A 27,274-nucleotide genomic window follows, 5' to 3' on the forward strand; every position below is an offset into this window, starting at 1 on the left:
TCATTTGAATCTGACTGTTTCTTCACCTTAGATTACAATAGGCAGCTTAGGATCAGGTCAGCGGTGATTGCAGATGTTCTTGTCTCTCTGCTGTGTGTTTGATGTGCTCTCAGACATGCACGGGCCCCTGCAGCTGTAGGGCTGGTTACCTCCTCCCCAGCTCCCAGAATAATGTTAGTTATAGCCCAAAGACCTGTCAGACCCAGCTGGGATCCTGGATCCCCATGCATTTCCTGTAAGCCTGAGACTTTAATGCTTCATTCATCCAGAGACGTGGGCAGCCATGTTTCTCCCCTTCCATACACCCTGGACATTAAAGACGAGGCTCTGATGGGAAAGTACTCTCTGCAAATATTGCCCTTAGGGCTTCTTGTTAGAGTGACTACTTACCTAACAAGTTAATAGCTTTCACTTTGATGTAAATATATACATATTATAATTTTAGGAAAATCCTTCGTTACCTAAATAAATGTTTACATATCTAGTAATGGGTTTTCATTTTTTTTTTTTTTTGAGTGAAACATATATTCTGTATTGGCTTTCTTTTTTTTAAATTGAGTTTTTATTTGCATCACATGTAATTATGTGTTATGTATGTTATAGTTCACTGTGAACTGAATCATTTACATATAGGCTTTTTTTTTTTTTTTTTGATACAGTTTTGCTCTGTCGCCTGGGCTAGAGTGCAGTGGCATCATCATAGCTCACTGCAATCTCAAACACCTGGGCTCAAGCCATCCTGTTGTCTCAGTAGCTGGGACTACTGGCATGCATTACCATGCCTGGCTAATATTTCTGTTCTTTTTTTGTAGAGACGGGGTCTCGTTCTTGCTTAGGCTGGTCTCGAACTCCTGAGCTCAAGAGATCCTACTGCCTTGGCCTGCCAAAGTGCTGGGATTCCAGGCGTGAGCCACCATGCCCAGCCTACATTATGTTTAAAATCCCCAAATATGTAAACAATAAGCCTACAAAGTTAAAAATAAACTTGGCTTCCATTTACATATAAAATCAATACTTTTTTTATTGTTGAGAGTTCAGACCCACTAAACCAATTTGGTTAAGTTTTTCTTTCTCAGTATATTTTAGTTTAGAAAAATTCTTTTAAAGAATACGTGCTGCAGGCCGGGCGCGGTGGCTCACGCCTGTAATCCTAGCACTCTGGGAGGCCGAGGCGGGTGGATTGCTCAAGGTCAGGAGTTCGAGACCAGCCTGAGCGAGACCCCGTCTCTACTAAAAATAGAAAGACATTATATGGACACCTAAAAATCTATATAGAAAAAATTAGCCGGGCATAGTGGCGCATGCCTGTAGTCCCAGCTACTCGGGAGGCTGAGGCAGTAGGATCGCTTAAGCCCAGGAGTTTGAGGTTGCTGTGAGCTAAGCTGACGCCACGGCACTCACTCTAGCCTGGGCAACAAAGTGAGACTCTGTCTCAACAAAAAAAAAAAAAAAAAAAAAAAAAAAAAAAAAAAAAAAAGAATACGTGCTGTGATTCTATAGCCTCCTACACATTCACTTAAAAGTTTTTTCCTACCCAAGTAAAACATTAATTTGAAAATCATAATTTTAGATTTCAATATAGTTAAGCCAAAGTTGATCAACTATTTGGGGTAAAGGGACAAATTTAAAACTAGTTTGATTTCACATAGTACATTGAATTTATATAAAAATTATAAATAGGTCTAAATGAGAGTAGTATGAGCTTTTCATTTTTTTGTTTGTTTGTTTTGCTTACCTTGAATTCAGACAAGAAGTTTAAACTTCTTTGCCTTGAACTTTTTGATTTTCTATAGCTATTTTGATGTCTTCCTTTTGAAACCCTTACTGGTTTGCATGTATCTTGAACATCATGAGTTGAATAATAGCTGTATGTTGTTTGCCAGTAATCAAAGCTAGCCAAGAAGATTAAAGACTTGGGGAAAGTGAAGCTTTCTATATTATGATTAAATAAAAAGGAGAAGAAAGTATGTCAACAAAATCAGAAGATTAAGTAAAAGTAAGAGGGGAGGACGTGTGAACAAAATTCGAAGGCAGAAAGAGAAAGGAAGGAGGCCCTGGTAGAGTTCCCTCTTGTTTACGCAGAGCCTCTAGTTTACATAGACCTCACCAGAGATTGAATACTAATGAGAAATAATCTTTGTGTTTGATTTTGTAAAAAAATTCTTTCAGAAACCCAGAGCGCTTGCCTTTTACTGAGCTCAATTCTACTTTGTGGCTCTAAATGTTACAATCTTTCAGTGGAGTTGGGGTTTTAAACTTAGTCTTGAGTACTCTAAGTTTTCCTCCATCCTTCTTTATTTAAAAAATTTTAAATCTTTCTTTGAGTATGTGTGTCGAGGGGAGAAGGCATAAGTGTTAAGAAGCAATATTCTCTAGCATGTGTGGAATATATGTGGTCATGTTCTTTCTCTGAGCTTTTCCAAAGGCAGCTGTGGAATGTCAGAATTCCAGAGACCCTGACATACGTTTATGTAGTTTGTTTGACCGTCAGCAGAAGATTGAATTTCCACCTCTGGCTGTAGACTGATTACACAGATGTGTCTTACTCCAGAAAAAGCCAAGTTTCCTATCCTTTCTTTCTTTTCACTTGTCATCACTACCTTTTTCAGAGTTTAAAAAAAGTTATGGGGAAAAAAAAAAAAGAACAACCATATCTTGACTTCTGTATATTTCTAAGTTTCTGAATATGCTAAGTCAGTTTTGCTAGTAATCCCCATGGTGAATTGAATCTCAGTCATTTTCAGGAAGGTGGCTATGTTCAAAGTCCATTTTATACTAGGATGTGATCGCCAATTCCTGATGTGGGTTGCAGGAAGAAAACTGAGCTAGATATAGCATGTTTGAAAATCATGAGGCTTTCTTAATGTGAATGAGATCTAGTTATTTAAAGTTAAAAAATTCAAAAATTGCCTTTAAAAAAATAAAGATCAATCACAGACTGAAAACACTTATTTGACTTTCATTGTCAGTAAAAATTGGTAGAAAAAATGGCTACAAGTTTTTAAGTTTTAGTCTTACTCTTTAAAAACTTTAAGGACTTACTTATAAGTGTATATGTGAAGAAATTAGTTTGTTATCATAAAATATAGAAAATATAAGGCTAATATGCCATAAAAATAAAAGTTCCTATCTTCTGCTAAAAATTTCAAGAGATTTTATTGTACTGCATAAAAACACATGTCTTTGATAATTTAAAGGCATTTATGTCAAATACCAGAATACTGATATTCTCCTGAAATTTTATTCCCTTTTTGTGTTAGGTAAATTTCTCTCAGTATCCTCATACCATAATAGTTGACTGGTGGCTGTTAAAAAATAAAACATTAATTCATAGGATTCTTTTGCTTAGAAAATCATATGAATTAATAGTGTCTAAGTCAATAAGAAAAAGCATAACTTCTTTATTTTCTATTTGTGCTTTAATAGAAGGTTTATATTAGAGATTGTAAATGGAAACCATCAATGGGTCTGCATAATATTTAGGCTGTTTTTTTGTATTAGTTGTTAATATTTAAAAATTAGGAGATTTCACATAAGAATCCAGATTTCCACAGTGTTGTGGATAGCAGGAAATTCTGGCAATATTGGTCTGCCATCGTGGTGGCCCTTTTGACACTTGCGGAACAGATGCCCCTGCCGCAGCTTTGACTCGCAGCTCCCGTATTCCCATGGCACCTTCTTTCCCTTCTCACTTTCTGCCTGTCCTGTAGGCATTTGAACTTGTCATCCTTAATTTGAATATAAAATTTACACTGTGTATGGATCAGAAAATCAGCTTTGAAAGTCACTGAATTCTATTCCATAGTTCTGTTTAGTATTTTTTTTTCCCCTTCTTTTTTTTTTTTTTTTTTTGAGATACTGTCTCACTGTGTTGCCCAGGCTGAATTTGAACTCCTGGGCTCAAGCAATCCTCCCACCTCAGACTCCTAAGTAGCAGGGACTACAGGTGCTTGCTATTGCACCTGGCTTAGTACAGTTTTTTTTTTTCTTTAATTATCAGTGCTTTTATTTTAATTGGATCCATTATTGATTAGCAGAAATGTGAGTCAGATCCATTATTGATTAGCAGAAATGTGAATCTTTTTAAATGTGTAACATTGAAATTCGATGTTGTATTGAACACCAGTGTTGAACTGAATGTGATATTGCAATTCATTTTACTGACTGATGATCTTGTGAGTAAAAGCATTTATTCAATAGAGGAACAAAGACAGTTTCTGACTTAGACACTCCAAACATGTGGCCAATCTTCTAAATATACCAAATGAAACCAGAGCCCAGTCCTTAAACTCATCTTTGTCTAGCACCCACTGTGGACGAGACTGCATCATGCAAAGGTGACAAAGAAGCAGTTGCCACCTCTTTTTAGGAAAATTAAACATAGGTGGAAATAAAGACAAGATAGAGTATAAAGTGAGAAATACGCCATAAGGATTGGAGGGAGAGCCTTCTGGAAGTTCAGGGCAAGGAGGTGCTTCTCCCATCTGGGGATGGTGGAGGGGTCAGTGGAAGTGGACTTGGATTTGCTGTTGCTTCCAAGTTCACCTGGACTTCTTACATGGCAAAATGGGTCTGAAGCATCATGAGTGACATGCCAGGGAAAGAGAGCAAGCACCTCTAGTGTGAGTGTCAGGTACATTCAGGTGGTGATCCTGACTCGTCATGGTATAGAATATGTTTTGAACTTGGCACAGTAAATAAAGTTCCAGGTGCATTGATGTGATTCAACATATATGTGTGCATGTGTTTCCTCTTCACACAACTCCAACATCATTATTTTGGGTCATTTGACCTATTTGGCATGAATGCATCACTTAATAACTTATTGCCATGCTGTAACATCTGCCAGTGCAAATTTAGGACATATTAGTCATTCCAAATGGCACAGAATATCATTAGCATTTATTTTTTTAAGATTACCATCAGAATTAACAAAAACTTAGAAATCTTAGAGAATTTGTGGACAGCCAGTACTCTTCTCCTTTACAGCTTGAGAAGCACTAATCTAAGTTAGATTGGATCTGATTCATTTAATATGTATCTAAAGATCTAAACTGATGTTTTCAGTTCTGAGATGCCAACTGAAGCCAACAGGAGGAAAGTGACTCTCTCTAGCTTGCACGTTGGGATGGTGGCAATGGAGGGACTAGAACCTAAATCTCACGTTCCTCTTAAGTACTCATTCCACTGCCATATAGTAACCATAGAAATACTGCTCAAGGTTGTGTTATATAGACTTTTTTGGATTAGTTTGGGAAACCCAATGAACCTATGTAATACTGCCAAGGGCAACTATGTTTTGAGACCAGCAATGAACCAATGCTGCTTGAAATGTATCAGTACTGAAAGTGGAGTGAATGGTTGTCCCCATTTACCCAGGATACAGAAGTTTACTGGAGACACAGGATTTTCAGGGCAAAAAACAGGATGCTCAGTTATCGTACCTACAGATATATGCACACATAACGCCCCAACACATTGTTTTGCTGAAGAGGCAATGCATTGATTTTATGCATCTGACTATTTTTTATAAAGTTTGTCTATTATTTGCAAAACTTTGTTCTAAAAACATATCCACAAGCTCCCATTGGATGGTTACAAACTTCGAGTTTTCTTACATGCCTCTGTATGTAAAATAGTCAGGTGTGGTGTACGTTTATGTAATTTCTTACTGCCATCTACTGGCCAAATCCAACAGGACCTTGGCAATCAGCACTTTTTAACATTTAAATGTTTGGAGACATTGCCACAAAAATAAACAAATTGACCAAATCAATTTAAGTCAAAAGATTGTTAGCAACTAGCCAACATTACGAGCCCTTAAAAATTATTAAATGTAGACATTCTAGATGGCTTGAAAAAAAAATTTTTTTTCACATAGAATAGCCTTTCCTGCAAGATGCCTTTTAGATAGCATTTTTGAAACTTTTTATTGAAGTATATTTTACATGGAGAAAAGTGCCCTTCTCATAAGTACGTATGCATGAATTTCCATGACGGGAATACACCTAGGAACAGAATACTCTGATTGGCCACCCTCCCCCGAGTGTAACCGCTGACTTTTAGCGCCATCATTTTGTTTGTGTTTGTACTTTCTGTAAATGAAATAGTGCAGTAGGTACTCTGTTGTGTGTGGCTTCTCATACAGCATTTTAATGCTGAAGTAGCTCATACTTCTTTTCTGCCTGGACAGTACAGAAACAGAGAAGCCAGAAGCATGAGAAGGCCCAAGTCACTCTTCTCATTTCCGTGTGTTTTCCTGTAGTCTTCTTCGGGTGGGAGGAGCAGAGGTGTGTGGCGTGTTTGTGTGTACACACATTTGCACCTCCTCAGGAATGGGACTGGATCATGGGTGCTGCCTTCCAGCTTTGAAACTTCTATTTCCTCCACAGTTGATTGTGAACACTGTTCCACTCGTGAGAGTCATTTTGAACAGAATACTTTATCTTGATGGAGATTTGGCTGCTCTGAGAGGACCGAGTCTTGCTCTGTGGCCCTCATTGGTGGCAGGTTGACTGTGGGGTCATAGTGTAGTAGGAGAGGGCAGGGGGCAGAGGAGAGGCTGGTCCTTCGCGGCCCCTTCCCGGCTCCCGCGGTGCTGCCCCCACCTGGCCAGGTGACTGCGGGCCACGTGGTCAATGCTCTTCCTCCCTTTCCTTTTCCTGCAGCTTCGGCATCTTCTGTGGTTTTGTGGCGAACCACTCGGTGCGGACCCGGATCAAAAGGACTCGGATACTGGCCAACAGCAATTTCAAAGACTTGCGAACTCTGCTGAATCAAACTCCAGAGGTAAAACCACAATGTGTATATCCCGTGGCACAATCCTTACTCCCGTGTATTTTTGTCTTTTTGGAGTTCCTGTGTATATTTGGAATCTCATTTGAACCTTCCAGAAGCCCAGTGAATCAATGTAGACTGATGTTACCTTTTATTGTGGTAGATGAAGAAATAAAGGCCCAGCAAGTGATTTTCAAAAGAGTACAAAAGCATAGATTCAGAATTGGTGTTTTTATTTTATGTTATTAAGGTATGACATAAAATTATAGTGCATATTACAAAAGTACTTAACCACTTTAAGGCTATCACGATTTTTTTTAAAAAAGAAAAGTCTTTGGATGCTGTTATCTTTCCTTTTTTTGGCAGTATAGTTAACTCAACATCGTTTGCATAAAGTTATTCTTGTAAGGACAGCTTTCTGCTTTATAAACACCCATTTGCTAATATCGGTATAAGTGTGTCAAATTCTTTGGGAAGGACACACACACGCACTCTTACACGCAAACGTGCACACACACTCACACGCACACATGCACACACACTCGGACACACAAATGGGATTGCTGAAGGGCAGCGATGGGAGGGAAGGGCCCCCTTTTTCTGTATTCCAGGAGCATGTTGTGTTGATGTATTACCTATTCAGAGTATTGCTTTAAAAAGTGTCTGGGAGGGAACTAGCGTAAATGTGCGATGCTCATGGGTAGCAACATGGAAAGGAGGGTACCTCTTCCTGGATTCACTGGTGAGAGTCTGCCAGAATCCATAAACCTCCTCACATAGGATGTGCTCTTCCAAATGTATTACATTCTAAAAATATTGATACATTAAATATTGCACTAGTTTTAAAAATAGTTGGAAGATAAAAGAGAAACAAATGCAGGCATTTTTAAATATTGAGAATAGAGAAGTCAATTGTATCTATACCTTTATAGCCCATACACAGATGGAAATGTTTCCTTTTCCCAATCTGTGAATTAGAATTTGTAATATGTTTTGCCTATCATTCCAAAGATTCCAAAGGAAAACTTTATTCCTAAAAAGTTGGCAAAATTAGACAGCAATGATGGCTAGTGAAGTTTGGGATTGCTTTCATAATCCTACCAGGACAGTAAGTTGTTATGACTTTGCGGGAAACTTTTTTAGTCCAAAATATATGAAGAGCTCGAACAAGTCTATAAAACATTGGGCAGAGAATGTGAACAGACGGTCTACAGGAGAAATATAACTGGCCCCAAACAGAATAAGAGGCTTTACCTTACTCTAGAAATTAGAGAAATGAAAATTTAAACAATCGTGCACATATTCACTGAGATTGTCAATAATTATTTAATAATGGTAGCACTCAGTATTGCAGAGGGAGTGGGGAGACAGGTCCAGCGAGTCTCAGGACACGGAAGGGTAAGCAGCCCCTTCAGAGGCCAGTCAGTAACGGTCACTAAACAAAATGGCCCTAGTGTGGTAGATCGCAAATGGCCGTGAATTTTTGGTAGTTTCTCTGATCAAGAGGTAGATCTGTTTTCCAACGCTTGGTATCTGGGCTATCCCTGTGACGAGCTTTTGATCAGGAAAATAACGTGACTTTGTCCTAGTTTTGAACTTGGGCTTCCAGAGGCCTTGCAGTGTCCACCCTTAGTCTCTTGCCACTGGTTACCCTGGGACCACCATGTGCAGACACCCCAGCCTGGCCACCTGGGAGAGGGAGAGTCCACAGAGGGTGTGGGGGCCCACCTGTCCCCAGCCAAGCCAGTCCGACAAGAAGATCCACAGAGCCAATCCACAGAATCATAAGAAATAATAAGCCATGTTTTAAGCCAATAAGCTTTGGAGTGTTCTTAAGAAATCTGGATGTCAGAAAATAGAAGCATCTCTAAGAACCTGCTGGTTATTTCTTTTTAAAATGTTCTGATTCAGGATAACTTGTGTGTGTTAAATCTCTTTTTGTCTTTTTATTATGTCTCTGGATCTTAGAAGGGAAGGTCTCATATAATTTTTTTTCCCAGCAAATCCAATTTATATTGGCCCAGTACAACACCACCAAGGACAAGGCAGTCTCAGATCTGAACAGTGAGTAAAATTTAAAGTTGCCTCAAATATTTATTTGTTCCTTGTTTTTGTTTTGGCTAAAAGGTCCTGTGGCCATCTCCCATAGAACATGGACTAAGAAATGAAGTACTTGATAGTAGGGGGAAAACAGAAAAGTAATTCCCTAGAGTTACTGCTGACTTGCCATTTGCTACTCAGTGACGAGGACCTAGAGCTTCTTGAAAGCGTCGGTTGCACAGGCAGCAGGACGTTTTGTTTTTTCATTTTACCGTTACTGTAAAGCTTTTGTGCTCTTGTATTCGCACGTGCTTGTTCTTCATTCCCTGTGTGAGAGAGAAATTGTGTCCCTGCCAGGTGCTCTGTTAAAGACACAAGGGCTCCTTAGAGAAACTAGTGGCTTCAGAAACAGATGAGTGGAGAGGGCTGGTCCCTGCCTGCTACAGGGAGCTCACCTGCGGCTTAGCTTAGTGTTTCTCAATGAGGGGTGACGTTTGGCACATTTGGTGCCATCTGGGGACATTTTTGGTTGTCACAATGAGGTGAGGGGAGGGTGTGGGGCAGAGCTACTGACATCTCGTGGGTCTCAGCCAGGGACGTGCTTAAATGCACATCCCACAGTGCACACAGGACAGCCTCCTGTGTCACAATTATAAGCGGGCAGTAATAGTGCCTTTGATAATAATAATAGAAACCCCAGTCTAGCAGAAGACATTAGGGACACAGGGTGATAAACACCACATTCCTAGTATAAATAAACACCCAGTCTGTGAGTCCGTGGTTATTAATTTTTCACTGGGGGACAGCCGTGTGGGACTTTGCAGAGAAATCCCTAACACCTAGATGGGGTCTGGGATGAAAACCGGATTTCACGGCGGCAGGGAGGTGCCGACACCAGTTTTCCAGCCAGCCGGATCTGCAGCGTGAGGAGGTGGAGGAACAAGCCGCCCTCACGGTCCCTGTGCTTCTTTGCATGCAGGTATTCATTCATTGCTGGGAGGTGGAATTCATGAACGACTAAGACCCAACGTGACCCCTGTGCTCGATGAGATTAAGTCCATGGTGACAGGTGAGCAGTGTGGCAGAAATGACGGGAGCGTGTTCCATCCAGAGACCCCTGGGCTTTGCAGAGTGACTCACTCTTTTCTTGTTTCCCTGAGGGCTGCCTGTGGGGACAGCCACTGTCTGAGGCCTTGCAGACAGGCCAGGTCCAGACACATTGTGTCACAATAGTTTAGTTTTGCTTTTTTTATAGCTTGTGCCAAAGCTATTGTCCTGATGGTCTAAAAGTCATTTGAGATAATAATGGCAGGATTTGGTAGGGGCCCACCACCTGGGTTTGTAAATAAAGTTTTATTGGAACATAGCCATGCATGTTTGTTTACATATCACCTATGGCTGCTTTCGTGCCATGATAGCGGGGTTGAGTAGTTGTCACAGAGATGCTGTGGCCTGCAAAACCTAAAATACTTACTATTTTACCTTTTGTAGAAAAAAATTTGTCAACCCCTAGTATAAAAGATTAGTAGCCTATTGAAATTTAGATCTCTCAAGGTCTATTAATTACTTTTCCCCTTTTCCTCCAAGAAGAGCAACTTTTAGAAACAAGGCATATACATACATATTTTAAGCCATGATGGTCAGTGATATAAGTGAGCAGATACACTGATTTCAATAAACTGCATATTCTACCACGATGAGAAAAGACCTCCCAGGCCCTTCCAAATGTTGAGAAAAATGTCTGTGCCAGGCACTTCATGGAGAGGACAATGTCATCTATGTAAAACATTTGTCATTTTGCCAATAAGAATTTCACTTTCATGAGCCAGCATTCCTGAGAAAATAGGACGTAAAGGAGGGAACTGCGTGGAAGTTGGAAGATTATGCCCATTCTTTTTGGCATTCCTTATAGTTCAACAACTCAGATGAACGTACAGGAACAGGAGGATGGGCAAAACAGGCCAGGACTCTTACAGTTAGTCTTTACTAATTGAAAAGACCTTTCCTTGTCTTTGTCCTTGTCCCTGCAAAGGGTCCAGCCAGAGTCTGAAGGTGGGTCCTCTATGTTGATGCCTAGATGTCTCCAGACATCTGTTCTCTTTCTCACCAGCCATTTCCTTTCCAGACAAGGAAACTGAGGCCCAGAGAAGGGATGTGACGTCAGAGATCATTGCCTCCTGCCTTCCTGTTCTAGCTTTTTCTATGTAGCTTCTCCCTCCCTTCTTCTGTTCTTCCTCCCTCCCTTCCTTGCACGCCTGACCCTCAACTGTCATTCCAATCTCACTCCCCATCTTGGACACTCATCGCTGTTCTCTTCCTCTTCTTGTAAGGATATCACTTCTGCTGGATTAGGGACCCGCCATTATGGCCTTATTTCCTCTTAATTACCTCCCTAAACTTTCTGTCTCCAAATACAGTCCAAGGATTAGGGCTTCAAAATATGAATTTGGGGGGATGCACTTCAGTCCATACAATTGGTAGCTGGGAAGTGGTGGATTTGGGATTTATACCCTAGTCTAACAAAAACCTGTGCTCCCTATACCATCCCAGATGGGATTCAGTACATTTGGGAATGTTAAGATGTAGGATGGCCCCTGTTGGCAGCCACAGGAAGCCAACATAGTGTACCTTTGGAGGAAGAGTTGGTAATCTGGGGTTCAGGGGCTGGTGTGGCCACCAGATGATGCCAGGCATCCCTGCACCCTGTCCCTCTGCGTCAGCACATCTGGAATGTCAGTCTTCCAAGATCACCTGCAGCCCCCAAATTACATATTGGTAAATCTGTGCAAAGGCAAATGAATGATGCAGTGTGGTTGGTGTATGCCTTTATTTTTTGCCTAATATTCCCACAATTTTTAATAATTGAATTATCGTGCTTTTTAGATAAAAGACAATTAAAATGGATGTTATTTTTTCTCCTCAGTGCTTCCTGTGTTATTATTAAAATTCTTTGTTTTTCAAAGTCAGCCCGTATAAGTTAAAGTTTAGCCTCTGTTTTTGCCAGAACATCTTCAAACATGCTTAATAAACTGCACGAGCAAATGTTTTGCTAAAAATGTTTGGCAGGCTTATGTGTTTAGTGGACTTTGGAGAAAGGAGAAACCTGCAACTTTTTGGGGCAAATCATATTTGGGCTGCGGATCAGGACCTATAAAGGAAATGTGCTATGGGCTGGTAAAATGTTAATTAACTAAAATTGAGAATCTGAAATATCATTTCCATTTTCTTCAGATACATAATATATGTGACCTTGGTAGGCCTGGAATGACTCCCAGAGTTATAGCCTAGTTAATATTTCATAGGTATAAAATACTTTTGGAAAATATATATTTATTACTTCTGAATCTTTCTTGGGACATGACAGCATATTACCTGTAACCCAAAACGCCTATGGATGGTGCTGAAAGACACACACATTTCCACACATTTCAGTTTATTTTATCATCTGTCATTCTTTGTTGTTGTTGTTTCTTACCCTAAAATAACTTATCTTGAACTCAAAGTGGAAAGGGCTATGGGGTAAACCACAGAATGTTAATATGTGAAGTATATTTCAGCACGCTCATTTGCATTCTGTCGTATGTTTCTGGTTGCAGCTGAGTTCTTTCTTTCTTTTTTTGCTGTGGTTAATATTTATTGAGCCTCTACTGTGAGCCAGGTACCAGGTTTCATGCTTTGCTGAGAATGCTCGGAGCCAGGTGAGAGAGATGAGAAATGGATGCCTAGGGTACTCTTTGATAGGCCTAAATATTTTTGTAGTCTTGGATATTGTTAAGCATTCATTGAACTGAAATTCAAGAGAAAATACTGTTTGGAGCAGATTTTAAGATTTTCGATTTGAGTAAGGTGATAGAATTTGAGACCAAGAAGCACACAGTACAATTCTGGAAGCCTCCCCAGGTCTCTGGTTGCAGTTCCTCATCAGACCTAGTTAACTGGGGACTGCATCTCCTAAGAGCTCAGCCTCATGAGCACTTAGGACATAGCCTACAATCACAGGCTCTCCTAGTAACAGGAGATGACCCAATTGGCTCCCTAATTTACAGATGAGGAAACTGAGGTCTTGAGAGGTGAAAGAGTTTGCCAAAGATGCTATAGCAAGGTAGAAGGAGAACTGGGATGAGACCTCAGGCTACTTTTGGTGAGATTCCCTGGTATGGAAGCATATATATGCTATATGCACACACACATATATATATACACACACACAGACATACATACACACGTGCGCATAGTGTGTGTCTGTGTGTGTGTGTGGTTTTAACACTCAGGTCTTATGTGGCTGCCAGGGAAGGATGAGAAAACCCGTTGTTAAGGGCATTCACACTTTTCCTTGAAACACTCGCTTGTGGCTTGATGCTTTGCCGTCTGTTTTGTGAGCCACAGAGCAAAGTCTTCCTGACCAGGAAGACTTATTTGTTGAGAAGAAGAGCAATGCCCTCTAATTTAAATTTCACATCTTCTACTGCTGTGGCTTTAAGCCATCGTAGAAAAGAGCTCTAATTCACTACCTCCCTAGTTGTATGTGTAGGGTGCCATCGCGCTGGAGAAGTCAGGATAGCAAATAATTATTCAGGATTCCCCAGTACAGATGTTCCTTGGCTTACTCGAGGGGATTTAGCATGTCCCAGTGAACTCATGGTGAATTGAAAATATCCTAACTTGAAGCGCGTTGAATACACCGTAGAGTATCCTGGTTGCCCTTGTGATCTGCAGCTGACAGGGAGCTGCAGGTCACTGCAGCTGCCCAGCATCTTGGCAGGGTATTGTACCATTTGTTGCTAGCCTGGGAAAAGATCAAAATTCAAAACGCAAAGTATGGTTTCTACTGAATGCTTAGCACTTGCCACCATCGTAAAGGTGAACAATCGTAAGTTGAGCCATTGTAAGTTGGAGACCCTCTGTATGAGAATATATCCTGGGCTGTGGGGCTCCCAAGATAAAACGCATAGACCCACCACCTTTGGGGAGTTTCAATCCAATCAGTCTAATCACCACAATTTGTGATGAATGTGGTCACGGTTTCAGCACTTTCAGATGAGGAAATTGGCTCAGAGAGGTTCCGGCCATCTATCTCACAGGAAGTAGTGAAGCTGGCATCTGTGCCTCGACCTGCCTGAGTCTAAAACTGTGCTCTTAACCGCTGTGTAGGTTTAATTTCAACTCTTTGCATATTCATAGCTCAGGGTTGACTTGTTTGGACTGACCTCTTCAAGGCTGGGCAGTGGCACCTTTGCCAGCCGCCACTGGCCAGTTAGTGCTGTGCCGAGATGTCCCATCACGTTCCTGGGTTGCTGCCTGCCCTGCCTCTCGTGTGAAGAAGCGGGAGAGGTGAGCTGTCGGAGTGGCTGGCAGAGGAGCCTGCAGTGCCCCAGCATTTCCCTCTGACGCTGCCCCTCACAGCAGGCTCCTCGGCCTGCCGTCCACAGTCGTTGACAAGCTCATCTCCAGTTCCTTTAGGCCACTTCTGTAGCTCAGAAGGGCCTCAGTGCCTCTGCTCTGAAGTGGGCTCTGTTCCCACAGTGATCAAGGAGACCAAAAAGGCCCTGGAGAGCACGAAGAGTAGCTTGCAGAACCTGCGCGACAAAAGTGCCCAGCTCAGCAGCAACCTGACCGACGTGAAAACTAGCATCCAGAGGTCACTCAGCGACCCCACGTGCTCTGTGCATCCAGCGAGTGAAACCTGCAACAGCATCAGAATGTCTCTGAGCCAGCTGGACAGCAACCTCGACGTGAATCAGGTGAGCGGCCGTGAGCTTGGGGACAGCTGGGCAGGGCTAAGCCGGAGTGGACCTGTCTGGTGCACGGTGGCCTGGCTTGGAGAGCCATAAACCCCAGGCCTCTATCAGCCTTCCTGGGTCGTCAGTCCACACCTTGGAATGGCCGCAGCAGGAGTGAAGCAGTAAAGTTGAGCCCCTTCTTGGGAGTTCTCTGCCATTTGATGAAACATATCAGAATGAATTCAGCCTTAGAAAGAAAAAAGAGACCCAGCACAGTGCTTGTGCCTATAATCCTAGTACTTTGGGAGGCCAAGGCAGGAAGATTGCTTGAGGCCAGGAGTTCAAGACCAACCTAGGCAACAAGAGAGACCCCGTTTCTACCAAAAATAAAAAGAATTAGCCGAACATGGTGGTGCGTGCCTGTACTCCTAGCTACTCGAGAGACTGAGGCAGGAGAATTGCTTGAGCCCAGGAGTTCGAGGTTGCAGTGATTTATGATGATGCCACTGCACTCTATCCTGGACAACAGAGCGAGACCCTGTCTCAGGGACAGAAAGAAAGGAATAAAGGAAGCAGAATACATTCATGTATAGCTTTAAAAATTAAAATATGTTTTTTAATGATATGCCTAGTATATTAACCATGTATGCTGAAATAGAAGACAATTCCCCCATTTTCCTAAAGAAAATATTTAAAAACAAAAAGAATTTGGAGTAACTTGAACATATTAAGTGCTGGAATATAGATAAAATGATCATGTCTATTCATGATATTTAATTTATTAATTTAGTTATGTATATACCTCACATTTTATATGAAATAATCTTTTACTATAGATACACTTTTTCTCACTTCATTTCCTGAGTCAATTTTTTTCAAACATTTCACATGCAACATGTGTGTCTGCATATCTAATACAATTATTTTTGGAGTCATCAAACAGTTTTTTAGAGCTTAGTTGTGTTTAAGGTGTTTGAGATAGATCCTTTTTGGGCACAACTTTTTATTTTAGTGTTCTTTCAAACATGCAGAAAAGTCTCCAAGTGTCAACATTTTGCTTTATCGTATCATTTTGTTGGTTTATCTATTCATATCATATATACACACAAAATAATATGCATTTTGTTCTTTTATCAAAAGATAAGTTGGGGATAAGTTGTAGACATCATGGTCCTTTACCCCTAAGTATTTTAGTGCATTTCCCAACCTTACATAATCATTATACAATTATCAAAATTAGGACATATAACATTGATTCAACATTACCAACTGTTCCACTCAGTTTTCATTTAAATAGTGTTGATTTTTCCAAAAATGCCCTTTACAACTATTTTCTTTTTTTCCAGTCCAGGGGCCAGGTCAGGATGACGTGTTGCCGTTTTATTGTCACGTCTTTTTTTTTTGAGACAGAGTCTCCCTCTGTTGTCCCGGCTAGAGTGAGTGCCGTGGCGTCAGCCTAGCTCACAGCAACCTCAAACTCCTGGGCTTAGGCATTCCTTCTGCCTCAGCCTCCCGAGTAGCTGGGACTACAGACATGTGCCACCATGCCCAGCTAATTTTTTTTATATATATTTTAGTTGGCCAGCTAATTTCTATTTTTAGTAGAGACGGGGTCTTGCTCTTGCTCAGGCTGGTCTCGAACTCCTGACCTTGAGCGATCCACCCGCCTCGGCCTCCCAGAGTGCTAGGATTACAGGCGTGAGCCACCATGCCCAGCTGTCACGTCTCTTTCATTTTCTTGAATCTGGAACAGTGTCTCAGTCCCAGTCTTTTTCTTTTGTGACATTGACATTTTTAAAAGAGCGTTTATTTTGTAGAGCGGCCTTCACTTTAGGTTTGTCTGATGTTCTCTCATGAATAAAGTTACATCTGCCAGGGAAATATCAGAGAAGTGATATTGTGTCCTCCTAGGTCCATCATGTCAGAGGCACATATTTGTCCCCGTATTGGTAAGAGCTAGAGCACTTCAAATCCACGTGTAATATAATGCTGTAATGGACAAATGTATTCCAGATTAGTCACCAGTGTAACCCTGACTATGCTGCTTTTAAAAGCAAACTTTAAAAAGTTTGCTTACAACTTTAACAGTCTTCAGTACTGAAAATTGTAAGGTCACACCTAATACATCTGTGTTAAATTTGACGGCAGCGGAAGACCTCCAGACACCTAAAAATTGGTGCTTATGGAGCCCATTCTGAGCTAAATGTGTTTTCCCCAAACAATACTCTATTGTTCAAAAGAAATTGAGATTGAACTCTGTAATGTAGATACTTTAGGACTTGGGTAGAAGATGACTCCCTTTTTTGTGAGGAATAGTTTTGGGGGGAACCACTTTGCCTTATATTTTATTCTGTAAATTTTCAGCTTCCACCTGTGGACAGAGAACTTGACAATGTTAATGATGTTCTTAGAACCGATTTGGGTGGCCTGGTCCAAGAGGTATGTCTTTTTTGGTTTGTTTTTCTTTTAAAAAATGCAGTAGCTTATTTTATATCATTTTAAAGGGTAAACTAGTATGTAAGAAAACAGGAAACAGCAAAAAAGCAGTACAATTCTGGAGAGGGGTTGCCAAAAGGGTGATAGCTATTATCTTCCAGGTAATTTTGCTTATTCCAACTCAAGAAATTTTTGTTAGGCACCTATTATGTGCAAAGCACCATGCTGAGACCATAAGAGATCAAAAAAAAAAAAAAAAAACCATGCCCTCTGCTTTCCTGGAGCTCAGAATTTAGTGGGTGTAGTGCTGGACCCCGCACAGATTCTGATACAAAATGCTGCCCCCTCTGCAGTGTCAGGCACGCTGGTTTTATTTTTGTTCCTCCCACTTTCGCGATTGGCACATGCTGTACCTCTGCCTGGCACTGTCTTCTTTCACCCCTACCTTTGCCTAGCTACTTCATTTTCTAAGATTCATATATCATCTTCTTAACAAGCCTTTCCTGGACATCTTGACTAGGTCAAAACCCATTTTAATACATTCTTGCAGCATTGCATATATTCTGTTAAGTTCCTCATAACTGTGATTATTTCTTTAATGTCTCTGCTCCCCCACTGGGAACAAATTCCCAAAAAGGCAGGGACAAGATTGGTCTGGAATACCATGATTTCCCTCGCAGCTTACCAGTTGTTGTTATGTATTCAACCAATAGGTATTGAGTGCACAAGAAATATTTCTTTATACATGATAATTCAGTAGAGTGCCCTGGACCTATAGGAAAGGGAGAGAATAGGTTTATTCTTGACTTTATGTCTTTCAGCGTAGATGTGAAACAAACCTCCAATATCTGTTAAACACTCATCTACACATACCGACAAAGTGTTCCCTTAAACAGGTCACTCGAAATTCTTGGTCTTTGCACTCTTTGGTGTCACCTTGCTTGTCAAATGAAGGAATTGAAACAGGAATTCTGTAAGGCCATGAAACTTCCCCAGGATGGGTGACACCTGGAAGTTGAAACGCAGACAAATGTAAAGGGGTTGGGCGTGCCGAAAACCAACACAAGCACAGGTGTGCTGGGTAGCTCCGTCATGCTGGAGGAAACGGAAGCCGTGGATGTTCTTCTCACGGCATGTGATGTAGTCAGGCGAATGTGGGAACCAGCTGGCACCATAAGTCTTAGGAAGGTTGCAAGCGCTATAGAGTCCCCTAGCAGACAGTGAGGAAACCCAGACTGACCCCTTCCAGAGGAGACGCTCGACATTTCGTTGAGTTCTTTGGAAATAATGATATTGTCCTCTCATGGACTTAGCCCCAAAGCCATATAGCTTGGCATGGTTGTTTTAGTTTTTGATTTTCTTTTTAAGCCTCACTACATTTTGTACCCTGTATAAACTGTTTTGGGACTCTTTTTTTTTTTTTTTTTTTCTGTGAGACTAGGTCTCTAATTTTATTTTGTCATTGGAAAGTCATATTCTATTTGGGGGAATTCGCTTTCTATCTGCACATGGTATATGGTACGGATCAGGGTTTCTTAACCTCAGCACTACGGGCACTTCGTGCTGGGTAACTCTTTGTGGTGGGGCTCGTCTGCGCATTGTGGGGTATTTAGTAGCATCCCTGACCTCTACCCACGCAGTGCCAGTAGCGCCCCCCAATTGTGATAACCAAAATGTCTCCAGACATCGCCAAGTGTCCCCTGAAGGACAAAATAGCCCCCACTTGAGAACCAGTGGCATGGATATATGTATCCATAATAATTCCTAGGATCTGTGTGAGTAAATATATTGATTTTAAAATTATGGGGGCATTCTATGTGGAAAACTTTTTTTTTTGAGACAGAGTCTCACTTGTTGCCCAGGCTAGAGTGAGTGCCGTGGCGTCAGCCTAGCTCACAGCAACCTCAAACTCCTGGGCTCAAGCGATCCTCCTGTCTCAGCCTCCCGAGTAGCTGGGACTACAGGCATGCACCACCATGCCCGGCTAATTTTTTTCTATATATATTTAGCTGTCTATATAATTTCTTTCTATTTTTAGTAGAGGTGGGGTCTCGCTCTTGCTCAGGCTGGTCTCGAACTCCTGAGCTCAAACGATCCGCCCACCTCGGCCTCCCAGAGTGCTAGGATTACAGGCGTGAGCCACCGCGCCCGGCCTGAAAAACTTTTAACATAATTTTCAATTGATACGATGTAAAGAAAATTCTCTTTAAAGGAGATTTTTTAAGCCTCTTAATGACCATATAATGATAATTTCAGCTATAAAATGGATGTTATATATTTCTTTTGCTTCTCTATTATGTATTATCTTGCAAAATGGGCCCTAATCAACTGGTCTTCAACTTACTGTGTACATCAATTTATTCTGAAATATTTTTTAGGGCTATCAGGCCTTTAATGATATACCTGAGAGGGTGCAACACCAAACCAAGGACATCATTGCAGGTGAGATTCATAATTGGAGGTAATTTTTTTAATCTTTGTTAAGAATTGGACAGTCAGTACAAAGAAATGTATTGTTAAGAATTGTATTTTTCTTTTCCTCCTAAAAAATAGCCTCTCACTAAAACTTCGAAAACTAAATATCAGAGCTTTTCAATTGTGTCACCTTCAGTCAGCGATACAGATTAAAAGAAAAGAAACCAACCCTCTCATTTACCACTTAGAGCATCATCCAGCCTGCACGGCTGAGGGCCACCGTGGGGTGACATGGTGACAAGTCTCGAGTGTGCCCTCACAGACAAGACAACAGCCACAGTTTGGAAGGTCACGCTCTGATTGTTTTCACTGGGCAAAAACTGTAGATTATTCTATTTTCTAAACAAACTTAAAGTTTATTTCTTTGTTTCTCTCTTAGGAATACTATGTTTAAAGATTTATTTTGTCTTTTAGGAAGATTTTCATCTGTCCCCTGATGCTGATGTAACAGTATTTTAGGCCTCTAAGGTTGCATATAATTTTAAGGAGACAGATTCAGTGCTGAGAGGGTTCTACTGGTCTTAAATCATTGCTTTGTGCTGCATTCAGGTCGTGGTATTTGTGGCGATGCAGAGAGAGAGGACGCAGGGGACGCAGTTCTTTGTGTAGGGATGGGGATGAACTGGGGTTATTTATTTGCCTGGAGAAGAAATCTTTGAAGCTATGTAAAACTATCTTCTAGTTAAAAAAAAAATAATTTTAGTGCTTCTTTTTATCTGTTGACCAAGTGGTTTTAAAATATTATGTTAGAGATATTTGATTTTTTTTTTCCCCTAATGGTATTCTTTTAACCCATGAAGAGTTTGGGTAAAAAGTATATCATCTTACTACATAGTGTTTTAGATGTTTTGTGGCTTCCCTTTTGTTTAATATAAGAGTCTACTTTAAAATATTAACATATTAAAGACAGAATTCACACTTTCTTATGCTACCGTCTGAAGACTAATGCATGCTGTACATCTGACAGCCACCTGCTCGTTAATCTCTGTGTTTAACTTTTGGTTTCCCCTCTCTGGACCCCTCCTGCCCATACGTGCAGCCCTCCCCCGTGAGTCTGACACAGCGAGCGCCCTGTGTGCGTGAGCAAGGTCCATTGCACGCGGTGTCATTGCCTGAACACAAGCCAGCGTTTTCCTAGGGCCCCGCGACTGCCACTCCATCAGCCTGGACAGCAGGTGTTTATCTTCATGTCCTTAGGTCATTTGGTCCCAGCCTGAACACGTTTTGTAGTGCAGACTCTGTGCCAGACTCTGCTAGATGCCGGGCTGGGAGGCGCATCAGGCCCGAACCCTGCTTGGCCTTCAGCAGGGCACGTACACACAGCCCGTCATCACACTCCGGTACCACGGCCGGGTATGTGCAAGGGAACCCAGGTCGGCGGAGGCGAGTGAAAGGCTGCCCGGAAAAGGGGACATCTAAACTGAGGCCAAGGAGGGTATTTGCTGAGAGAGAACCCCCGCTACATACAGCATCGCCAAAGCTGGTGAGGCAGGGAATGTGTGTCCTACTTGAGGGCAAGACAGGCTGAGAAGCAGACAGGGGCCCCAGGAACTGTTCCTAGGAGATGGGAGTCTGCCTTTCACATCTTTCAAAATCCCTGAGTTAAAAAAGAGGCCCTCGGAGGCATCTCGCTTGGGAATCCTCAGGGATTTTTGCACACGAGCCATTTGGAGGTAGCAACGAGCCTCTGGAGTAACAGTCACCCCTTTATGAGCCACGTCCAAACTCTTGATGCTCAGTCGCTCATTTCTGCGGCTTTGATTTCTCGATGTTGTACACAGGTGAAAAAAACACTTTTAAAAAAGTTCCCACTGTTTTTACATAATTACATTTTGGACCGTGCTACCATCTATACCATCTGCCTAGAGTTCTCCAGGAGCCCCAGGATCACATTTTGAGAACTGTTAATCTTGTCTCTGCTGCTACAAAGAGATTTTTGTCTCTTTCAGAACCAGTGGGCTTTTAACTGGTTAGTATATTCTTAGTATATCTGCGTCAAGACTCACTGTGGATAAAGCCAACTTCAGAACTCGTGTGAGCACTGGTCTAGGATCCTGCTGGACACTTTCCAGAAAACTGGAGTTTCTTTGAGCTTATCTCCTCTCTGAGCAATGAGGATGGATATCAATAGAAACTGTTTGACCACTGGGAATACTATTGCTTTTTGCACCTAGGAGACACAGATATACTTCGTCAATTAAGTCCCAATTTGTGTGAGTCAAGTAAAATGTTAACAAAAATATCACCTGGGGACACTTGTTCAAAAAATGGTCCTGGAGAATCACTGTGCTCCTGAATGCAGTTTCTGAGCTGGAAGAGTTATTATGATTATTAAATTATTTTTCCAAATTCACGCAACCGGGGCTTTAGCGTTAGACACACCCGAGTGTGCATCCCCTTACCCGTGCTTTCTGAACAAGAGACCTACAGGCAAGTCATTTCTTTTCGTTGAGCCTCAGGATCACGGTTAGTTATGTGGGGAATAAGAGCGTCTACCTCCGCAGAGCAAATGCATTAACGTTCGTAGACGTGCCTGGCACATTGCACACTGTACGTTTTGATCACCAGACCCATTTTTTCAGTGACGTAAGTAGGAGAAGAAAAGTCTGGTTCGCCTGCAGCACCATCTCATTAAAGTCAGCGCTCACAGCTTGCTGTTTTGTTAAATAATTGCTCTTTGATGGTCTTGGCTGTATTCACGCTTGTTGTAGAAATGTCGTATTTTAAACACATACACAACATGGGAACAACTAAGCATGGTTCAGGCTTTTCTGTTTGGTTCTAAAACTAAGTTTTTGTTTCCTCCATGTTTGCAAATGCATAACCGAGGTTTCTCTGTTTGTAGATGTCAAAGGCGCCTTGAATTCCATCGGTCCCAAGGTCAACCGTGTAACCCAACAGATTCCTATTGAGAGTACATTGTCAAAGTTTGCTGTTTATATTAACCAAACGGAAAGTCACGTCCATCGCAATTTACACAGATTGGAAGAATATGATTCATACTGGTGAGTGCCTCCTTTGAGCTCATACTAGGAGAGCCGACGTTGGTAGGGAACAGGATAAAAATCTGACATCACCACCACAATAGTCTTAGGAGAGCAAATTATACAAAGAGTTCATGACCTGGTATGTGGTAACCCAGGTTTTGTTCATTAAAAAAGTTGAAGTGCTTGCTTAGGCAAAGCAGCACATATACTAAAATTGGAACGATACAGAGAAGTTTAGCATGACCCTTGTGTAAGGATGACATGTAAATTTGTGAAGCGTTCCATATTAAAAAAAAATAAAAAGTTGAAGACTGGAAGTTCTTGAGCCAAATATTCAATTTATAATTTGAAGAAATATTCTTTTTGCATTGGTTTATAGAATAAATACTTAGAAGCTGGTTCTTATTGAAAAAGAATCCTCTTAGCTGAGACTCGAAACCAGACAATTGCTCCCAGAGCTTAGGTGAGCAGCTGTGTCCAGTGTTTGTTCACCCCATTAGATGATATGGGCAGTGGGGTGTGGCCCTAGGGTAGGACGGTGGACATCCCGACCAGAGCACGGGAGATGGAAGGACTTGAGGGCTCAGAATATTTAGATGATCGTCTGAGATACAAGATGCACTTTCCTCTCTGAAGGGCTCAGCCCCATGACCTGTCACTAGAACCACTCATACTGCCCATGCCCAAGCCGAAACCCCTGGGGGAGTCCAGAGACTCACTCTTATTTGGGTTATTTCTTATAAAAGATCATGAGATAAATAATAGAAGAATAACAACAATTGCTGGCATTTAGGGGACAGTTTCAGTGTGTTCACCAAGCACTTTCCACAGGACATTTCCTTTAATACTCACAAAAATCCCCTTAGCTGTGTTCCATTCATAACCCTGTTTCATGGAAAAGGAAATTGGGGCTCAGAGAAGAAAAGTGACTAATGTCAGGCCAGCTAGAGTATGGCAAAGGTGGGTTTTGAAACCCCATCTGGCTCTGCTCTGAGTCATTGTCCTGTAATCAACAAGCTTCAAAGGGCACCTGCCATGTTTCCACCGTGGGGCTAGGTCACCCCAGCAGGTCTCAGGACAAACATAAGATAGACCCTTTCCCAGTGAGCTCACAATCTCATTAGAGATCAGAGTTACACAAATGAGAAGGAATAGTGTAATTATCTGTCCACCTGTCTGCCACCCGTCTCCCCTCCTCCTCCCACTGCCCTGAGACGATAGGCTTATTTTAAAAAGAAATTTAACTAAGCAGACGATTCTTTAACTCTAAAAGTTTTCTGAGGCCAGACTCCATGGCTTATTTAATTTTGTGTCCTCAGTGTCTGGAACAAATCTCCACAGAGTGGCTGCTGGTGGCTATTATTATAATTACCGAGATTGCTCTTAATTGAATGAAAAGCTTTAGTGGCGACTTTTGTCAAGAGGCACCAAGCAGAAGTAAATTCTTTGGTTTTTAGTGTCTTCAGTGTTGGGAAGCGTTACTAACCTTGAGTGCTCCTCACTGCCGGGAAAGGTTGTTGTATGTTCCGGGAATGCCAGGAAGACCCAATTGAGGATTCATTGTCCTAAAATGTCTCCCAGGACCATTACGAAATTGAGATTTGCATTTTGCAGGCATTTGATTTAGGATGCTCATAAAATTCTAAATATCCCATGCATCGCCACGTAGAGTGTTTCTAGTTCAGTAAAGAACACAATAGCCCCAAATATTCGTGCAACCATACAATATTTTAAAGAAAGGCCAGGGAAGAGAGTCTAATATTTCGTTATCTGTAGTCTGACCATGATCTATCCACATGCCATCATCATTGTCATAGGCACTTACAGCCTCAGGAACCTTGAAAGAACTTAAAAGTCTTAGGCGCATTTTCATCAGTAACCTTGGAGAAGCTCAGTAAGACCCGCTTACGAGTCCCACGTGACACCTTTGGAAGCAAAGTCGAAGGGAAGAAGCAATAATCCCACAACCACCGACCACTGAGAGAGAACTTCAAAGCAAACATAAAAATAAAAGTTTCTCAGTTTGTTGAATTGGGGGACTAAGGGCGGGAAGGGATATTTTCATACAGCAATATCACCATCTGAGGAATTAACAGAGGACTCTAATACTGGACAGCTAAGAATTACTCACCTGCTCCAGCCTTAGTCCAACAGTTCTTGGGTTATGAGGGGTATCACGTGTAATAACTCTGTGCTTGCTTCACTAGGTGGCTGGGTGGCTTGATCATCTGCTTTTTGCTCACCCTCATCGTGACTTTCTATTACCTGGGCTTGCTGTGTGGCGTGTGTGGCTACGACAGGCATGCTACCCCGACCAGGAGAGGCTGCGTCTCACACACCGGAGGCGTCTTCCTCATGGTGTGAGTGTGGGCCCCTCTTTGTCACGTTGGGGGCGGAAATGCAGGGAGGAGGCCAGGTGCCGACTCTGGTCTTACACGAACCTGGAGCCGTCTGGGCCACACCCTGTGGGTTCTAGCACAGGAGAGGTTTTGCTGTGATTATAACTTCCTTGATTTTGGTACTTTCATCAAGTGTAAAAAGTAAAAGAAGACTGTAAATTGATTGCACTTTGATAGACAAGCTTAAACACACTGTCTATGTATGGCGGGCTCCTTTTAAAAGCAGCTATCATGAAAATTCTCTCTTCTAGGTTTGCTTTCTTGATTCTGTTTTTATTCATTCATTCATTCATTCACCATGTGCTGAGCTGAACCCTTGTCAGACACTGTCTTATATGGTCATCAGGATTGCTGGCTTGAAACTCAGAAACTTGATTTAAAACAGAGGTTGGCAACCCAGCACCCTTGGAATTTAGACAAGTAGCTAGATGAGGGAAGAGAACAGGTATGAGGTACCAGGGAGAGGTAAACCTCCATCAGCCTGGAGCACTCGTTCCTGCTTGGGAAATATTCACTTCCAAGTTGATGTGTTTGAGAAAACCTTTACTCTAGCAGGGTATGAAAAAGTGCAGCAGGCATGACCCAGGAGTGACCCAGCCAGGCCAGAAAGGTAAGCGAGGATGAAGGCGTAATGGCTTTCAGCGCTCCACAGGGAGGAGGCTGAGTACCTTCCAAATCATCGCTCTCTTTCTGGATAAGCTCATTGGGAATCCGTGGTAAGGCGCGTGATAGAGCTCGAGGGCAATGGTAAAGATTTGAAATGACTCCTTTGGCTAGGGGAGAACCCAAACCTCAGCCACTTCCCTACCCGCGTCACCAGTACTCAGCAGCCGGAGAGCAGGTGGCATGCATTAATCTGCTTTTTAAACTCTGAGTCACTGTAACAATTAATCAGATTTCTTATGAGCTATAAGCTAAGTCCTTTCCCCGAAACAATTAGGCTCCAATATAGTACACACCTTTATTCACATTAATTCAGGCGCAAGAGTCTTAAAAATAACCCTAGAGCAAATGGCCTGGAGTCTGCCAGAGCTGACCAAAGATGTCCACACGTGGAGAAGCCTATTTGCTCACAGGCCTAAACTTAAGAAATCATACTTAACGGCAAGTACCTCTGCACAGGGAAAAAAAGAAAAAAAGAAGATATTACACTAGCAAGGAAAAATGAATTTGTCTTGCCTTTTTGTTCAAGTGTACACAGATACAGGTAGAAAACTAGTTTAATGTTAAGAATTTAATGCCCCTAATACTTGGCTGTTTTGTCAGTGTTTTAGTGGTGAGTGTGTGCATATATATATATATATATATTCCATCTTTTTTTTTTTTTTTTTTTTTTTTTTTGAGACAGAGTCTCACTCTGTTGCCCAGGCTAGAGTGAGTGCCGTGGCGTCAGCCTAGCTCACAGCAACCTCAAACTCCTGAGCTCAAGTGATCCTCCTGTCTCAGCCTCCCGAGTAGCTGGGACTACAGGCAGGCGCCACCATGCCCGGCTAATTTTTTCTATATATATTTTTAGCTGTCCATATAATTTCTTTCTATTTTTAGTAGAGGTGGGGTCTCGCTCTTGCTCAGGCTGGTCTCGAACTCCTAAGCTCAAACGATCCGCCCACCTCGGCCTCCCAGAGTGCTAGGATTACAGGCGTGAGCCACCGCGCCCGGCCCTATTCCATCTTTTTAACTGCTTGAAAGGTGGAATAAATTGCTCTGAAAGGGTATATCCTTCATCAAAATTCTATTCACACCTTTTTAAGGGATACAGCCAAAAAATGTGATGTATAGCTTCAAAGAAAAAATAACCAGGAAAGTCATCAACAAACTGATGGAGGCTAAAAGCCACTTCAGTTTAGATATGATCCCTCTGCAGACATGGAAACCCAGGGCTGGGAGGCAGTAGGATTTATCTCAGCAGTAGGAAAAAGGCTGGCAACAGTCAGATGTGGTCAGATGCATTTCAGCTGGTCTGTAGACCTGGGGTGGCTATTACTTCTTTACTGGTGAACCTCACTGCTCAGCATGGCATGCTCTGCTGTGCTTGGCAGAATTCTCTGCCTCTTGAGGCATCTGGTAAACAACCGGATAATTGCAGAGGGGGGAGATGATACAAGTAACAGCCAGTCTGATCAGACTAATTAGAAGAATGCAGTTCCTTCTTTAAAACTGTTTACTCACTGCTGCAACCAAAACACCACTCTTCTTTAAAAAGATGACACAGTCCAATCAAGAGGGTGGTCTCTTTGAAAATCAAGCAAGAATGCTCATCTCCCAAAATGATACCAGTGAAAGATCTGGAAGGAGGAAAGGCAGAGAGCCCCGGCTCTGCTCTGATCCTATAATCTTCTGAGGGCCCCAGGAACATTTCAGGGGCTGAATATGATGCAGTGGTAAAAGTATTTATTATCTACTGCAGGAGGTTTCCCTAGAGATAAGGGGATCTAACAGG

The 27,274-nt window shown here is 41.9% G+C and overlaps 1 protein-coding gene and 1 non-coding gene across 2 annotated transcripts in view; both read left to right on the forward strand.

The window, feature by feature from the left end:
- Positions 1–27,274, forward strand: part of PROM1 (prominin 1) — a 141,347-nt gene that overhangs the window by 82,896 nt on the left and 31,177 nt on the right. The window contains exons 7-14 of the mRNA XM_069495028.1: positions 6,669–6,789; positions 8,778–8,841; positions 9,797–9,886; positions 14,341–14,558; positions 16,902–16,976; positions 19,352–19,415; positions 22,294–22,453; positions 24,643–24,795. Of these exons, the coding sequence (XP_069351129.1) occupies positions 6,669–6,789; positions 8,778–8,841; positions 9,797–9,886; positions 14,341–14,558; positions 16,902–16,976; positions 19,352–19,415; positions 22,294–22,453; positions 24,643–24,795 (945 nt within the window). The remainder of the gene's footprint in view (positions 1–6,668; positions 6,790–8,777; positions 8,842–9,796; positions 9,887–14,340; positions 14,559–16,901; positions 16,977–19,351; positions 19,416–22,293; positions 22,454–24,642; positions 24,796–27,274) is intronic.
- Positions 22,615–22,726, forward strand: LOC138400386 (U6 spliceosomal RNA). Its single transcript, XR_011236280.1, has one exon. It is a non-coding gene; the product is annotated as a U6 spliceosomal RNA (small nuclear RNA).

This window comes from Eulemur rufifrons, chromosome 19 (genome assembly GCF_041146395.1).
Source record: "Eulemur rufifrons isolate Redbay chromosome 19, OSU_ERuf_1, whole genome shotgun sequence".
NCBI lineage: Eukaryota > Metazoa > Chordata > Mammalia > Primates > Lemuridae > Eulemur > Eulemur rufifrons.